The 18,739-nt window shown below is 45.7% G+C and overlaps 1 protein-coding gene across 1 annotated transcript in view; it reads right to left on the bottom strand.

The window, feature by feature from the left end:
• Positions 1 to 18,739, bottom strand: part of CPO (carboxypeptidase O) — a 67,949-nt gene that overhangs the window by 42,854 nt on the left and 6,356 nt on the right. The window contains exons 4-6 of the mRNA XM_030209747.1: positions 18,048 to 18,162; positions 16,049 to 16,150; positions 2,215 to 2,319 (exon numbers count right to left, since the gene is read on the bottom strand). Of these exons, the coding sequence (XP_030065607.1) occupies positions 2,215 to 2,319; positions 16,049 to 16,150; positions 18,048 to 18,162 (322 nt within the window). The remainder of the gene's footprint in view (positions 1 to 2,214; positions 2,320 to 16,048; positions 16,151 to 18,047; positions 18,163 to 18,739) is intronic.

The raw sequence follows: 18,739 nt of genomic DNA, 5'->3' as shown, positions 1-18,739 counted from the left end.
TTGAAAAGATCGAGGTAGCTAGCAGGATATAATCAATACGAGATCAATTCTGGTGGGCCCGAGACAGATGCGTGTAATCACGCCGCGTTGGGTACAGTAATCACCACGGGTCCACTAGGTCTAAGAGCCTGCAGAGATAGGGCAGACCTCTGCCCTTAGCCAGCACACTCCAAGCCCCAGGCGATGAGTGGTCTAAAGTTGGGTCCAGGACCTGATTAAAGTCACCCACAAGAATCCACGGGGCTGTATCATATTTAAGACCCAAATTGGCAAGTGGTGTGTGAAAAAACTAGCTTCATAGACATTAGGCCCATACACAGCACATCCTATATAATAATTCTCACCTCCAACGTTCTATGCTTGGGACCGTGGCTCCCTGGCTGCAAGTGGTCTGCGAGGCAGACACGCACGGACATAACTGACGTCAACACAGCTGATTCCAAGGCAAGGGGAGGAGTAGGGAAACACGCCTCGGAATCAGCTGTCACCCCCCCCCCCCGCGCTATGGCCCCCTCGAAACCCACCCCCTCCCGCGAACCTGTCGATCCCCCCCCCCCCCGGAACGCCAAAAACTGCCGCCACTGCCGCCGCCGTTGTTGTGCTACCTTCCCTTCCCATAGGTTCTTCAATCATCTTCTTGGAAAGTTTAACTCTGTGCGTCTGACGTCAGACGCACGGAGTTAAACTTTCTAAGAAGATGATTGAAGAACCTACGGGAAGGGAAGGTAGCACAACAATGGCGGCGGTGGCGGCAGTTTTCGGCGTTCCGGGGGGGGGGGGATCAACAGGTTCGCGGGAGGGGGGGGTTCGAGGGGGCTGTAGCACGGGTGGGGGGGGGGGGAATTGCCTGCCTAAGGCCCGTTTCCTTGCCTACAGAAACGGGCCTTTTTTACTAGTAGATAATATTCTTCACCCATATAATTCAAGTGCATTAAGACATATCTGCCCTCAGAGTCTCTTTCCACCATTCATGACACGCAAGGCAGACCTCATTTTAACAAGATCACCACTCCTCCCCGCTTAATAGGTACCATTAATCAAAACTTTCAAGGTGGCCGGGTACTGCAGAATGAAACAGAATTGGTTTTCAACCAGTTTAGCATAGGCTGCAGAGAATGCATGATGTTTAACTGTCAGGGCCGCAGAATAGTCTTGGAAAATGTTTATCATTTCACCATCAAATTTTGTATCCTCTCTACAATTTTTGTAAAGTCGCAACAGAGTAGCTTTCTGAGAGTAGCAGTGAAATTTGGCAATCACCACCCTAGGCCGGAGGTCTCTTGCAGACTTTTGGCCTATACGATTGGCCCATTCAAGGTGGATCGCCCTTCCCTCTCCCGCATCAGGGAAAGTTGCCAGGAGTCAGGTTTCCAGTGTCTGTTTAAGTTTCATTTCAGCAACGGATTCCGGAAACCCGACAAATCTCAGGTTATCACGGTGGGAGTGATTCTCCAGGTCTTCAAGCTTCTGGTGGTATTCTTGTGTCAAGCGTTTCAACTTTTTTAACTCCCCTGCATGGGTTTGCTGCACATCCTCCACCTCAGACACTCGCGCCTCCAGCTCCCCAGTTTTACAAGTTAGTTCCGAAGTTGAAGCTGTTAGTCCTGTAAGCTGGTCTGATAGTTGTGTAAATCTAGGATCCAGGGCGCGCACCACTGAGTCGGTAAGTTCTAGAATCATATTATCAGGAGGTGAGCGGGGCAGTGAAGCCGCTGGAGAAGTGGCCCTCATTTTGGGATCCGAATGCTTCTGCCGCTCCTCTTTTCATTTCAAGCTTTTAGGAGCCTGCGCCATTGCTGCTTGAGTTAAATATTTGTCCATATGTTGTTAGCTACTCATGAGTCAAAAGATCTAGTTTCTGAGTTCCAGGAGTCATGCGGAGAAGTCGAACTGTGGATGGGGCCCCGAGCAGCTGAAGCAACTTGCATCTTCCACCACTAACAGCATCACGTGACCCAAAGCACTTTTTTAAAAATGAACTTTCTTATTAAGGAACTTTTTTATTTATTTTAAAAGGAGGACAAAAAGCCTCAGCAGTCAAAGATAATTGCCATCAGCCGATGGCATAACCCACTTAATTTTTCAAAAGCCAAGGGTCCTTATGACTAAGAGCAATCATCGGCTAAAAAACCTCCAAAACATTTTCATTTCAATTTTGCTTGGCAAAGAATTTATGTGTGTTCCATTACTTCCAAGAGAAGAAAAGAAACTAACCTCTTTCACGAACCATTGACAGTAAGCTGGTGCAATCCATTCTCTGGCATGAATACCACAGTCCATCCAAATGATCTTCTTTGGCCTATCTGATGGTTGACCTATCTGGGAAACATATTCAAAGCAGGACTTGTATGAATTACTTGCCATTAAATAGTATGAATAATTTTGCTGAATATCTATTTCAGATCCAAAATAGAAATGAACCCCAAGCACAAATATATATATATATGAAATACAAGTAGATATTTGAAAAGATCTGCTGACATTGTTAAAGATTCAATTATTGCTGCCTGAGCCAACCCTGCAGGCTTCCATCGTCCAGGTCCCACCCTCACTTTCATCATTTCCTGTCTGGTGGGACCTGGTCGATGGAAGCCTGCAGGACCGGCTCAGGCAGCAATAATTGAATCACCGCAGGCACCAGGGATGCCTGTAACGTACACCAGCAACCCAGTACACCAGCAACACCAGAAACGGGGTTCAGCAACAGGTGGATAGATGCCGGGAAGCCACGGAGGAGGAGAAATGTTGATGTTGGGTAGGTGAAAAAAATCAATAATTTAAAAAAATATCTCCGGAGGGGGGGCTGTGGAGTGCCTTGCCGTGGAAGGGCCCAGTATTAACTTAGAGCTCTAGGCCCATCCAAAATACTGGATCTGGCTATGCCACTGGTCCTTATTAAGTCTCCTCTCATGATCACTATTTCCCTCTAAGCTTCTAAGCTGAGTGGGAATCCTCCATCTGTGTTGCTGCCAGTGGGGGGGAGGGGGTTGCTTCAATATTCATTCACTAAAAACAGGCAGGTTCCCTGGAGTCCTGCAGAGCTTGCCTGTCTCTCACAATTGAAAATGTGTTAGTGAAACAGCACCCCCACTGCCAGGACTGTAGGTGGAGGACTCCTGCTCAGCTTAGAGGGAACTGTGCGGGTATGGTTTGTCTTTTTATTATCACATTTTCATTTGTACAAAGTTTATGTACAAGGAGTGATTTCTATCTTTGCAGTGATAGTGAACGCGTATATAATGGGGCATATCTTGTTTGAAAGGTAATATTATTCTTACTAGAGAAGACTTTTGGAATTTTAGGAGCTAGGATTGTACAACATGCAATGAAAGTTAGCAATGGCACTGATGTTAAGGAGGTAATTTTGTAAAACTTTATATGAAGTTCATTTTACATCCAGAATAGGTCTCTTATAAAATGGTACCCATAGAAAGTGGGGGATAAGGAAAGAGACCACCTACTTTTACATGATCTGCGTGTAGGCATTCCCAGGGGTATAGTATGGGCAGCACTGGGATAGAGCTGTGACAGTATACAGGTATACCCCCAAATTCTATATATCATGCCTTAATTTCCATGTGGAAATCGGAGCATATTCTATAACAATGCACGTAACTTAATTGGTTAACTAGCTAATCAGCACTATCAGTTGAATATTAACAAGCAATTATAAGCACTAATTGGCATTAAGATTTACACGCACAACTCGCTAAATGTATTCTGTAACGTGGTGTGTGTAAATTCCAAGTCGCATATTTGAAAAGGGGGTGTGGCCATAGGCGGGGCATGGGCATTTCTAAAATCTATTTGCGTTGTTATAGAATACACCCACTGTGTGCCTAATTTAGGCGTCGGGATTTACGTCAAATACAACACGATCTGAATGGACGTAACCAAATTTGGTCACGTGGAGAGGTGCTTGGCATACTCTATATACCATGAGGATATTTAAGCCTATTCTATAAAATTTAGGCGTACTTTAGAGAATATAGGCATATTTTTTTACCGTGTGGATTTTTCAGGCATCATATATATAGAATCTAGCCGATAGAGTGCATGTGCAAACTTACCCTTTTTGGAGCTGGTGTAGATTGGTGTGTGAGGATTTGCATACTACCAGATTGGTTCTGGAAATCTATTTTACAAAAGTCACATAGATGCCTGTGTTGCTTTATTAAATACATGTACCAACAAACTCTCACTGTCAACATAAATGCTAACACCTGACTATCAGAAAATGAAGAAGGCTTGTGTAAAATATTCATCCATACGCAATATAATTGCTTCCTCATAGGTCCTATAAAAATAGACATAAGGTAGACACTTTGAGGTAATCCAAGTTTCAAGTTTATTGGCACTTGATATACCATCCACTGAGTATCCTTTCAGAGGGGTTAACAATATTGCAATCAACAGGAAACAGAAAAGAAATACATCATCCCACAGATTCTATATAGCATGCCTAGCGTTCCGTGCTGAAATTCAAGTGGATTCTATAACAGCATGCATAACTTAATTCAGTGGCGTTCCTGGGGGGGGGGGGGGGCGGTGGGTGCGGTCCGCCCCGGGTGCACGGCGCTGGGGGGTGCCACGCTCCTGTCGGCGCCGCTTGTTCCGTGCTCCCTCTGCCCTGGAACAGGTTACTTCCTGTTCCGGGGCAGAGGGAGCATGGAACGAGCGAGGCCGACAGGCGCGCAACACCCCCCCCCCAGCAGGTAAAAATGCACCGGGGGGGTGTCGTTTCGCCAGGGGGGAGGTGTCATTTCACTGGAGGGGGTGGGCGCTGCACCCGGGGGGGGGGTGCATCGGCGATCCGCCCCGGGTGTCAGCCGCCCTAGGAACACCACTGACTTAATTGACTTAACAAGCCAATCAGCATTGTTATCAGCACTTAAAAAGCAATAATGAGCACTAAGGGGTCCTTTTACTAAGGTGCGCTGAAAAATGGCCTGTGGTAGTGTAGGCGCGGGTTTTGAGTGCGCACAGAATCATTTTTCAGCGTACCTGTAAAAAAGGCCTTTTTAAAATTTTTGCCAAAAATGGACGTGTGGCAAAATGAAAATTGTCGCATGTCCATTTTCGGTCTAAGACATTATTGCTAGCATTGACCTAGCGGTAAATCTCACGCAGTAACCAGGTGGTAATGATGTAGGCGCACCAAATGCCACTTGGTGTGTGTCTGATACGCGCGGCAGAAAAGTGCATATCGGCCGCGCAGCAAAAATGAAATTGCCGCAAGAGCCACATGGTAGCCGTGCAGTAACTCCATTTTGGCACACGTTGGGCGCACATAGACGCTTACACAGCTTAGTAAAAGGGCCCCTATTTGACTATAATTAGAATTTATGCACAGAAATCGTTAAGCATATTCTGTAATGCACAGCACCTAAATTTTAATGCGTGCAGGCAAAAAAAAGTGTGGTTATGGGTAGGAAAATGGGCATTTCGTGGGCATTCTACAATCTATGCACATAGTTATGGCTCAGTGCGCCTAAAATAAACTGCTGATTAAAATAAAGATTAATAAAGATTGTGATAAATAAACAGTTGTTTGAAAAAGTGTATAATAAATGTACATGCTGGGATTTACGCCATGTTTTCATTGGTGTAAATGGATGCGCGTAGTTTTAGGTGCTGGGATATCAACTAAGCATATTGTATATACTGCACTTAAATCTAGGTGTTGCTTATAGAATTCGCTTAGACAGAAATGTTCGCCGTGTGGATTTTTTAGGTGCCATATGTAGAATCTCTCCCCCCCCCCCCCCCAAATATGACAGGAAAGGGAAATTTGAGAGTTATCTGCTCAGAGTGGGCATTGCCCAAAACTGTCCACCAATTAGGCGTTGTAGTATCAAAGTCAACAGTTGCATGCATCTTATATCTATATATAATAGATAGACATAGATATATCTATCTATCTATCTATCTATCTATCTATCTATCTATCTATCTATCTATATACATAGAGAGAGATATATAGAGAGTATATAGATACAGAGAGAGAGATTCTTTTTTTTTTGCATATATGAACTGTTCTGGAATAAAAGTTATGTGTTGATTGTATTAATATGTAAGACCTCTCTGGTTCTTTCTTTTAATCCTGTGTGCAGAGGGCTATTAAGTGAAGGGGAAAATATTTTCCTTATCTTTAAGCTTGCATGGGTTGGGAGGGAGAATTTTCCCTCATGTGCCCTACATCAGTGGCGTAGCCACAGGTGGGCCTGGGTGGGCCGGGGCCCACCCACTTAGGGCTCAGGCCCACCCGACAGTAGCACACATTTAGTGGTAGCTGGTGGGATCCCAAGCTCAGCCAGCTGAAGACTTCCTCCTGATGGTAACAAAAATGCTACTCTCTACAATACTGGCACCTGCGTATGTTCAGTTTTCAGAGCATGCCTGCTGCAGACTGCCAAGGTGAAAAGAAGCATTTTCCTGCCAGCTGAGATGTCTTTTGGTGGTGGTGGGGGAGAACATTTGGTGCCCACCCAGTTCTTCCTTAGGCCCACCCAAAATCTGTTGTCTGGCTACGCCCCTTCCCTACATTCTCTGTGAGCACTTTCTTTCTCTGAGCCTTTAAACACTCTTTACTCACCCAAATAAAGTGAACATCTAATCTTTGTTTTGGCAGATCAAAAATAAAGTCTATATTGGGTGATAACTTAAAAACAAACAAGAAATTGTTTCCTTCACAATAAGTGATTAATAGTATAAGGGTGGTGAAAATTTTATTGCTCGTTCTTGTAAGGCATAAGTCTCTTTGGGTCCCTTTTACCAAACTGCAGTAAAAGATGGCCTCAGCATGTCCTTACACGGGTCTACCCTGCGGTAAGCGCTTTTTTTTTTACTGCGGTAAGCACATGCCAGTGCTTACTGCTGCTTAATAAAAGAGTTCCTTTATCTTCATTTGTTCTGCCCATACAGTTGTATGTGCATGTTCTGAATTTGTTTTTTTAACATTTGTAGTTCTAACATGTGTTCAATGCTGCTGTCACTTCCTGAGGGTTCTTATAATCTGTGCTTTCATAGGTCAGCCCCTTCATACAACCCTTCCCCTCCGATCACTGAAGTGCTGGCAAATTGCATCAGTGCCCTTAGTGACATGCATTGCGCTTTACTGTCTCAAGCACTCCACTGATCCTATTGGTCCTTTTGCTTGCCCTCTAGGCTTGTGAGTTTTCTTCTTGCGCCCACTTCACTGTGAAGACCTTGAGAATATTTATGAGACTATCCTGCTTATTTTCGAAGGAGAAGGGCGGCCATCTTCCGACACAAATCGGGAGATGGCCGGCCTTCTCCTAAGGCCAGCCAAATCGGTATAATCGAAAGCCAATTTTGGTCGGCTTCAACTGCTGCAGTGGCGTAGACAGACCTGAGATTTTGGGTGGGCCCAGAGCTAATATGGGTGGGCACGCACTGTCTATATAAGTATGAGTAGTGTCTCTTGGGATCCTACAAAATAATGCCTTAGAATTCACTTGATGATGGATTTCTAAGTAGTCTGCCCAACAGCTGCCCTGCATCAGTATAACCACATACATACTTAATGGAAAAATTGATACTTTTAAATATAATTACATTATCCCACAATCTCTCCACTGCAAAATGCTATACACAAACTTGTGCAAAAACACACTCATATCCTTACATAACAGCACTAATTCCAAGGACAGGACGAGCTACAACATTATGTTTGAAAAGGCAGAACTGTAATTACACAGGGCTCTAAAACACCAATACACTACCTCGTGAAAAAAAAAGCAAAACAAAAAGGGCTGCAAATACTACACGCTAGCAGAATACTGCACCTTGATCACACATGAAAAACACATGACACAACAGACATGACACAAGGAACTAGAAATCAAAAAATATGAAGGCAAAATACTGAACTGGAAAGTTAACTCAAGAAGTCAGACTCAGCATGCAGCAATACCAGAAAAATTGAAACTTACATGCAAAATATCACAGATGCACATTTCCAAAAGCTGACATATTCCAATTAATACATTCTGAATAAAATACTTTTTTCTACCTTTGTTGTCTGATCTATTCGCTTTGGTCCCAGTGTCTTCTGTTTTATGCAGTGTCTTCTTTCCATCTGATATTTTTTCTCTCACCAAGTCCACCATCCTCCTGTGTCCTTATGTGTCCTATCTACCATCTGTAGCCCTGTCCCTATCCTTCCTCGAGTTTCAGTATCTGCCCTCAATGTGTTCCAAACCAGCCCTTAAACTCAGCAGTTTTCCTTCCATCCATATCCAGCATTTCTCCTCACTCCCTTCCATCCATGTGCATCTACTTCCTCTGTCTTCCCTCCCCTCCATCCATGTGCATCTCCTTCCTTTGTCTTTCCTTCCCTCCATCCTTATCCAACATTTTCCTCTCTTCCCTGCCCTCCACTCCATCCATGTCCAGCATTTCTCCTCTCTTCCCTCCCCTCCATCCATGCGTATCTCCTCCCTGACTTCTCTCCCCTCCCTCCATCCATCCGTCCAGCAACTCTCCATTCTCCACAGCCCTCTCCTCCATCCACCCATATCCAGCAAATGTCCTCTGTCCCCTGCCCCCTCCATTCATCCATCCATGTTCAGCAATTCTCCTCTCTCCCCTGCCCTCCCCTCCATCTATCCATGTCCAGCAACTCTCTGTTCTCTCCTGCCCTGTCCTCCATCCATCCATATCCACATAGGCGGTCGGTGGCCCAACTGTTTGGGGAGGCTAAAGGGGGCGGGGTTATGGGTGGTACCAGGGGGCGGGGCTTACATCCATAATTGTCCGACAACACACAGGAAAAATAAATAAAAGTAAAATAGTCACAATTAATACCTTTAACAATTCAACATCAGATCCTCCAAAATATTATAAAACTATGTCTGATGTTATGACAAACTAAAATGAATTTAAAGTGTTGATGTCACCTTAGTACGGCCAACACACAATCTTTCCACTGCAAAACACTATACACAAACTTGTGCAAAAACACACTCAGAAACTTACCAAATCATAACAGCACTAATTCCAAGGACAGGACGAGCTACAATCTTATGCGTGGAAAAGCAGCACTGTAATTACACCAGGCTCTAAAACACCAATACACCACCTAGTGAAAAAACCAAAACCAAAAGGGCTGCAAATAGTACACGCTAGCAGAATACTGCACCTTGATCACACATGAAAAACACATGACAACAGATATGACAAAAGGAACTAGAAATCAAAAGATATGAAGGCAAAATTATGAATTGGAAAATTACCTCAAGAAGTCAGACTTGGCATGCAGCAATACTAGAGAAATTGAAACATACGTGCAAAATATCACAGATGCACATTTCCAAAAGCTGACATATTCCAATTAATACATTCTGAATAAAATACTTTTTTCTACCTTTGTTTTCTGAGCATTTAGTTTTTCTATTCGCTTTGGTCCCAGTGTCGTCTGTTTTATGGTGTCTTCTTTCCATTTGATATTCTTTCACTCACCATGTCCACCATCCTCCTGTGTCCTTATGCGTTCTGTCTACCATCTGTGGCACCCTGTCCCTATCCTTCCTCCAGTTGCATCTGCCCTCAAAGCGTTTCAATCCAGTCCTTAAATTCAGCAGTTTCCCCTCCATCCATATTCAGCATTTCTCCTCACTCCCCTCCCCTCCATTCATCCATCCATCCGTGTCCAGCAACTCTCCTCCCTCCCCTGTCCTCCATCCATATCTAGCAAATCTCCTTTCTCCCCGGTTCTTCCATCCATCCATCTAGCAAATCTCCTCTCTCCCCTGACCCCTCCATCCTTCCATATCTAGCAATTCTCCTCTCTCCCCTGCCCTCCCCTACATGTCCAGTCCAGTGATTTCTCTTCTCTCCCGTCCCATCTATCCCCCCTCTCCTCATCCTTCCATCCGTTTTCCCTCTTTATCTCCCCATCCTTCTGTCTTCCTCTTCCCTCTTTCTCTCCATGTCCTTCCATTCGTCTACCCCCTCTCCCGATCCTGCCATCCAACATCTACCCCCCTCTCTCCCAATCCTTCCATCCAGTGTCTCTCTCTCTCTCTCTATCCCCTTTTCCATCCAGTGTCTCTCTCTCTCTACCCTTTTCCATTCATCATGCCCCCCTCTCTCTCCCCATCCTTCAATGTTTCTCCTCCTGTTAGTTTCTCTCTCCCTTCCAGTGTCTTCCCTCTTTCACCCCCCCCCCTCCCATTTTCTCCTCATTTTAAGCAGCTTCTCCCTTTCTCCAGGACTCCAGCCCTTCTCCATGTCCCCTCCTTCTCTCCCCATCTTCCCACTCTCTCCATTATACCTGCCTAGTGCTTCTCGCTCCCCCTTCCACCCGGTATTAATTTGTTGGCCACTGCTGCTGCTTCTCCTCTTCAGCAGCAGCAGCGCCCCGAGTCCAGACAAAAAAAAAAAAAGGTAGCACGCGTTACACGAATCAGCTGGGAGGACCGACACCACACGCAGCTTCAACCGCTTTGGAGCCCCCAGGAGCAACAGTTGGCTGCTGGAACAAGCGCGGGGCTGTACCGTAGCAGCTTTCAGCATGGGCTATCGGCACTGCAGCCGCTCCTCTCTGTCCCCGGAGCAGAGCAGGAAGTCGATGTCAACTTCCTTCCTGCTCCTCCAGGGGCAGAGAGAGGAGCGGCTGCAGCGCAGACAGCCCATGCTTGAAGGCTGCCACGGCCCCGCTCTTGCTTCTTTTTTTTGTTTTATCGCGCGACTCGCGCTGAAGAGGAGACTTTCTTCCCACTTTGCCGGCACAGACTCGTGAGTGCGGGAGACTCCGGACTTGGCAGGTCTGGATGAGCGGGCCTCGGGCCTGGAGGGAAAGACTTTCCCGGAAAGTGGCTACGTTTGGTGGGGGGGGGGGGGGGGGCAATGCAGCATGGGCGGGAAAGGTCACGGCTGGGGAGGCTTAGCCTCCCCAAGCCTCTTATACGGGGCGCCTATGCATATCCAGCAAATTTCCTCTCTCCTACCCTCTCCTCCATCCATCCATATCCAGCAAATTTCCTCTCTCCCCTTTCCCCTCCATCTATGTATGCCCAGCAATTCTCCTCCTTCCCCTGCCCTCCGCTCCATGTCCAGCAACTCTCCATTCCCCTGCCTTCTCCTCCATCCATCTCCAGCAAATTTCCTCTCTCCCCTCTCTCCTCTATCAATCCCTGTTGTCCAGCAATTCTCCTCTCTCCCCTGCCCATCCTGTTTCTATCCATCCCCTTCCCCATTCTATCCAGCATCTCCCCCCCCTCTCTTCCCCTTCGCAGCATCTCCCATCTGTCTCTGTCTCAATAAAGAACGACAACGTGGATGCAGCTTGCAGCAGCTCACAGGTTTGCCTGCTGTGTTTAATTTGAGTGAACGGTGACGGCTGCGCGGGGTAGTGGAAACAGAGATTTACGAAATAGCTTCCTTCCTCACAGTGCACTAGAATAGATTGGCTGCTGGCTCACTTCTACTCCACTCCCGAAGTTGCAGCGGCGAACGGGCAGCGTAAAAGCAGCCAGGCTCGTCGACTCCGTCCTTCCTTCGCTTCCTGCCCTCTCTGCATCCCGCCTTCCTCTGATGTCATTTCCTTTCGAGCGAGCAGGACGCTGAGAGGGCAGGAAGCGAAGGAAGGATGGAATCGACAAGCCTGGCTGCTTTTACGCCCGCTCGTTTGCCGCTGCGGGCAAGAAGACTAACGATTCGGATGGAGTAAAGCACCTGCAATCAACTGAAAAGATTAATCCGGAGCAGCTACAAGAAGCTCAGAGGCTCTAATGAGTAAAGACGACTTTAGCACTGGACTGGTAAAAACAAAAATAACACCAGAGCTGCGATTGGCTCACAGACTAGGACTGGGTGGGCCCAAGCCAAGAATGGATGGGCCTGGGCCCACCCAGGCCCACCTGTAGCTACGCCCCTGAACTGCTTTCCGTCGCAGGGTTGGCCAAAGTTCAAGGGGGCGTGTCGGCAGTGTACCGAAGGTGGGGGGCATGGTTAAGAGATGGCCAGCCTCGGCCGATAATGGAAAAAAGAAGGCCAGCCCTGACGAGCATTTGACTGACTTTACTTGGTCTCTTTTTGTTCATGACCAAACCTCAAAAAGGTGCCTGAACTGACCAGATGACCACTGGAGGGAATCGGGGATCACCTCCCCTTACTCCCCCAGTGGTCACCAACCCCCTCCCACCCAAAAAAAAAAAATAAAACACATTTTTTTGCCAGCCTCTATGCCAGCCTCAAATGTCATACCTAGTTCCATCACAGCACTATGCAGGTCCCTAGAGCAGTTTTAGTGGGTACTGCAGTGCGCTTAAGGCAGGCGGACCCAGGCCTATCCCCCCCCCTACCTGTTACACTTGTGGTGGTAAATGGGAGCCCTCCAAAACCCACCCGAAACCCACTGTACCCACATCTAGGTGCCCCCCCTTACCCTTTAAGGGCTATGGTAGTGTTGTACAGTTGTGGGTAGTGGGGTTTGGGGGGCTCAGCACCCAAGGTAAGGGAGCAATGCACTTGGGATCAATTTGTGAAGTCCACTTCAGTGCCCCCTAGGGTGCCCGGTTGGTGTCCTGGCATGTGAGGGGGTCCAGTGCACTACAAATGCTGGTTCCTCCCACAACCAAATGGCTTGGATTTGGCTGGGTTTGAGATGGCCGCCATTAGTTTTCATTATCGGCGAAAACCAATGGCGGCCATCTCTAATGCCGGCGATCTCTGAGAGCGGCCCAAATGTTGAGATTTGGCTGGCCCCGACCGTATTATCGAAATGAAAGATGGCCAGCCATCTTGTTTCGATAATACAGTCGTGTACACCGCTTAACGGGGCCGTCATTAGAGATGGGTGCCCCCATTCGATTATGCCCCTCCACGTTCCCCCTGTCTAGAGAGGAGTATCAAGGGTTAAGAATGTAAGCAGAAAATAGAAAAGAATGGCCTAAGCAGCTCCTGACTTGTGTATGTAATAAACATATCCTGTACTGATGTCAGTGACAAGAACACAGAACCAAGTATGTGAATCCTGAAGGAGACAAAGTTGAAGTCTTAATGTAATTTTTGCTTAGCCTTGAACTAATGCAATAATGTATAGATAATCAGTATGTTTCCTGTTATTGCTTTCTTGCCTCACTGAACTGCAAATTTATGTGGAACAAATGTCACAGATATTCAAATAAAAGGAACAGAAGCGAAGTTCTACCTACTTAAGGAAAGGGGGAGGAAAGGTTCAGTGGTGTTCCTAGGCTGCCTGACACCCGGGGCGGATCGCTGATGCGCCCCCCTCGGGTGCAGCACAGCCCCCCCCCCCCACCGGCAAAATTACACCTTCCCCCCCCCCCCCGGGTGCATTTTTACCTGCTGGGGGGGGGGGGTGCCGCATTCCCTGTCTGCTCATTCCCTCCCTGCTGCTCCCTCTGCCCTGGAACAGGAAGTAACCTGTTCTGCGCAGAGGGAGCAGCAGGGAGGGAATGAGCGGACTCGGCCAACAGGCGCACGGCACCCCCCCAGCAGCGTGCACCTGGGGCGGACCGCCCTGACCGCCCCCCCTTGGTATGCCACTGGAAAGGTTACAAAATACTGAGAACTTCAATAAGTGTCTCAAAGTCTGGTGTTACCAAGAAGGTTTTAGGTACATAGGAGGATGGGGTAATATATGGAAAAATAAGAGATTATATTGTAATGATGAGCTGCATCTCACTGTGGCAGGAAAAATAATTCTTGGTGAGAAATGCAGACAATATGTTTCTAGGCATTTAAACTAGAAGGTGAGTGTAGCAGTTGGAAGCAGGTCAATTCTGGTAGTCACCTCCAGCAAAAGACAAGCTGTGACAGTAGAAAAGAAAGCAATGAACTGGGAGAGTGGTAAGATGGTGACCTGAAGTTCGTATGCCCAGCGGCCCAGCTGCCCTCTGAAGTTTTGTCTTCTTTATGTAAATTCCCTCTCTGCAATTGCACTTTCCTTAACTGAGAGGAAGGGAACAACCGGCGGTCAGCCGCTGATGGCCAGCGTTTTGTCCCCTGAGCAGCAAGTGCAGGACCGCTGCGCGTCGAACTGCCCACAGATGAAAGGGTTGGTGAGTCCTTTGATTAGCGCTGGTGAAGGAGCGTTGACGCTCCCGAATTATTCAACCACTATGTCCAAAGGAGTGGAGGAGTGAGTTAGAGGCATATGCTGAAATGGAGGACGTTTACAGCAGAACCCGAATCAGCGGAACCACTCCTAAACACCTCAAGAGAAATCATCTTGGAGTTTTTGGCTTCCATGGAGGTTACATTGAATGCCATCTGGAAGGCGCTTCGGGACCTGACAGCGGTAGTAAATAACTTTGTTTCAGATATAATCTTATTGGAGAGTTACATGGACAATTTGACTGAACTCTTTGAGAGTGAAAAATTCATACAATAAATGAAGTTCTACACAAACTAGAAATGGTTATGATCATGAAAATGATAATGGACCAGAAACTTTGAATAATAAGGTGGATGTTATTGTGGATGATTAATGTCGAGATTATTGTTTTTCCCAGAGTTCCAGGTATGACTCCTAAAGTTTTCCTCAGAAATATTTCCTTAATTATTACTTCGAAAGGAGTGAAGCCTATGAAAACTGGGATTGCTTTAATCAGTGGGATTTGAATTAGAGACTTAAGTATATGTATTGTTAAATAATTTCTGGTTTTTAAAAGAGAGAGAATGTAATCAGATGTATTATTTCTAACTAAAATCTGGACAATAAGTATGTTCTCAATTAAATGAATTGACTATACACCGTATTTGGTCTTGAAGAAGCCAACCAGATGATCAATGTGGAATAATGAATTAGATGAGTAATAGCTGGGGATAATCAGGTTAATACCATGTTTTCTGTTTTCTTTTTTCTGTTTACTGTTTAATTGATCTCCTTGTCTTACTATTTTTCTTCACTTTGTGGTCTAAGAAAGAGAAAGATTGTATATAATCCATATATCTAGTTGGGATTGTTTTCTTCTTATCTTGTATTAATGTGCAGTCATCTCTGTATTACTGTTTGCAAGTGAAAAATTATAAATAAATGATTTAAAAAATAAAAGAAAGCAATGAAAATGACAATCTTAGCAGTTCTCCGGGCACATTAGTCCTATCGGGTTTTCAGGATAGCTACAATAAATATTTATGAGTTAGATCTGCATGCAATGGAGACAGTGCATGCAAATCTATCTCATGTACATTCATTGTGCATAGCCTGAAAACCCGATGGGACTAGGTGTGCCCTGAGGACTGGGTTGCGAGTGGCTGCCATAGAAGGTGAGACTAAACGAAAAACTATACAGAAGATGAGACTGCCACTGAAAAGTAGCTGGAAAGCAAAGACCACAAATGCTCACAGTCTAAGCAACAAAGTTCATGATCTGCAAGCCCTCATTGTAGAGGCAGATTTAGATATTGTTGCTATCACGGAGTCATGGTTCAATGACTCCCAAACATAGGTGCTTCCCGGTTACCGCCGGGTTAGCACAGAAGCCCTTACAATCACCTAAATAGGTGGCAGTAGGGGCTCCACCCCAGTAATGGCCATGTGCTAGTCCCTGTGATTAGTGCACGGCCATTTCCTTTAAAAAAAAAAAAAGGAGCCTTTTACCCACTGTGGTTAAAGGGTGCCGCCGTGCGTGTCAAAAACACACGCCGATGCTACCGCAGACTCCCTTTCACCGCAGCTTGGTAAAAAGGGCCCAAATTTTTTATCTATAGTAAATAAAGTACATGAAGGAAATGTATCTTATGGCAAGGTGGTAGCACACTTTAGTAAATATATCAAATTTTGTAAAAACAAATATATTCATGCTGCAAAAATGTTGATCTTTTGACAATTGAAAATAGAGCCCTTCTCCTACTGTGAATGGCTTTCCCTCTTTATCTTCACTGATACTAATTTGTGCAAGCCAAGACAAAGTCCCAATATCCAAATCCAATTAAGTACCATATAATGAGGGAAAACAGATGTGTTGATAAACCAATACACAACAACCAGTGATCAAGAAAGGTTTTATGCCCAAACATTATTGTTTAATTATGACTCATTTGTTGTACTTACCTTCAGGTAGAATATTGGCCTCAATTCATAGGTCTCTCCTAAATAATGCTGTGTCACCAGATGGCTATATTCTTTCTCTATCAGCGTCATCCATTTGTAAATCTGGTAGATATATGATAAAAGCAATTGAGGTTAATCATTTCTAATTGAAATTCATGGTACATTTGTTAGAGAAAAAAGTGTACAAAATTCCTTATTAATGATAAATATTAATTTCTGATAGCATTGCTTGGCACACCCCTTACTGGCCCATGCCCCTCCCAAATCCACGAGTTGCGCACCATAGAAATTAGGTGTTAAGTTTATAGAATAGAGGTTTAAGTCATTTATGCACATAATTACTGCCAATTAGTGGTTGTTGATGCCAAATATTGGTACCTAATGCCAGTTTAGCGCTAACTAGCTAAAGGTTCCTTTTACTAAGGTGTGATATGGCTAACATGCAGATAGTACATGCCAAATTGACACTACCACTTGGGTAGCGCAGGTACCCAGCAGTAATTTCAAAGTTGGCACACACTTAGGGGCATAATCAAAAGAGAAGGGTGCCCATCTTTCAACACAAATCGGGAGATGGGAGTCCTTTTCTCAGGGTCGCCCAAATCAGCATAATCGAAAGCCGATTTTGGGCGCCCTCAACTGCAGTCCATTGCGGGGACGACCAAAGTTCACGAGGGCGTGTCGGAGGCGTAGCGAAGGCAGGACTGGGGCGTGCTTAGGAGATGGGCGTCCTCAGTTGATAATGGAAAAAAGAAGGGCGTCCCTGACGAGCATTTGGTCGACTTTGCTTGGTCCATTTTTTTTTCACTACCAAGCCTCAAAAAGGTGCCCAAACTGACCAGATGACCACCGGAGGTAATTGGGCATGACCTCCCCTTACTTCCCCAGTGGTCACCAACCCCCTCCCACCCTAAAAAGAAAAATTAAACATTTTTTTTTGCCAGCCTCTATGCCAGTCTCAAATGTCATACCCAGCTCCCTGACATCAGTATGCAGATTCTTGAGCAGTTTTAGTGGGTGCAGTGCACTTCAGGCAGGCGGACCCAGGCCCACCCCCCCTACCTGTTACACTTGTGGTGGTAAATATGAGCCCTTCAAAACCCAACCGAAACCCACTGTACCCACATGTAGGTGCCCCCCTTCACCCCTTAGGGCTAAGTTAGTGGTGTACAGTTGTGGGGAGTGGGTTTTGGGGGGATTTGGGGAGACAACCATATCTTAGGTCGACCATCTCAACATTTAGGTTGACCATCTCTAAGGTCGACCTAAATGTTGAGATTTGGGTATCCCCGACCGTATTATCGAAATGAAAGATGGATGCCCATCTTCTTTCCCCCTTCGCGGCGCTGTCCTTACAGATGGGCGCCCTTAGAGATGGTCGTCTCTGTTCGATTATTCCCCTCCACATTTCCCACAGTAGAAAATATTTTTCTAATTTCTATCATGGGGGGGGCGTTCTCAGCGGTAATCAGCAGCATGGCCACATTAGTGTGTGCTGCATGATTACCACACGAGTAGCGCGTGAGCATTTACCGCTAGGTCAATGGGAGTCAGTAAGGATTCAGGCAGTAAATAGCCACGCGCTACTTTTCATTTTAGCACATGGCCATTTACTGCCCCAATAAAAAAGGCCTCTTTTCCCAGCTGTGGTAAAAAAAAATGGCCCGGCGTGTGCCAATTTCACGTGTCCAAAACTACCGCAGTCCACTTTTTACTGCAGCTTAGTAAAAGGGCCCCTAATTTAGCTACCTGCATAAATGACCCTTGCATGCCTAATTATTAGCCCCCTTTATAGAATTTAGGGGATAGAGTACAATCACATATTTACACCTGTCTTGGACCAGATGTAAATTTGTACAAGTGTTGTACACTATTGGGAATAGTTCCAGGTGGGTATTTTGCCCCTGTTGCCTTTGTGGGCTTCTCTCCTGTTACAACATTTTCCCCTCTGGGAGAAACTTGATCTTGGTAGCTTCTAGTCAGCTTAAGGCCTGCTTACCTCTCCCATTTGATGATATACAGCATAGTTATAGGTGGCCAGTGATCTGCCATGTCTGCTGTGGCTTTTTATGTTCTGGTTGTCCATCAGCTCTTGGATGTCTTTTATCAGCACTCTATACAGGGAGACAAAACAAACAGAAAAAGAATATCTAAAAAGATTAACCAATGTTTAATTTTAAAGCTGCCTAGACTAAACATCATTTTCTTTCTGTTTTTGAAAATGGAATCCTATATCACAGAGGGGCTCTTTTACAAGGGTGTGTTAGGCTCTACGTATGTGCAGCGTGCACCAAAATGAGACTACAGCCAGGCTACTGCACCCCCTTGAGGTAATTTTAGATTTGCAGTGCGCCCGTAACACCTGGATAATTTATTTATTTCCTCCCACATGCACATGTACCATGTGAGCCCTTACCGCCAGATCAATGGGTGGTGTTAAGGGCTCAGGCCAGTTTTAGGTGCGCGCTAGTTTCAGTTTTACCGCATGCCCTTTTCCCGTCCTGTTTAAAAAAAAAGCCTGGTCCAGAGCACACCAAAAACACGCACCTACACTACAGCAGGCCATTTTATACCGCGGATTAGTAAAAGGACCCCATAAATAACAGAGATGCCATCAACTCTAGATGCATGGCAAAACATGTTAATGAAAACGTCCTGGTACCTTTACATAATATATTAAAGTAATAAACT

The sequence above is a fragment of the Microcaecilia unicolor genome, chromosome 7 (genome assembly GCF_901765095.1).
Source record: "Microcaecilia unicolor chromosome 7, aMicUni1.1, whole genome shotgun sequence".
NCBI lineage: Eukaryota > Metazoa > Chordata > Amphibia > Gymnophiona > Siphonopidae > Microcaecilia > Microcaecilia unicolor.
This window is presented reverse-complemented; position numbering and strand designations above follow the sequence as displayed.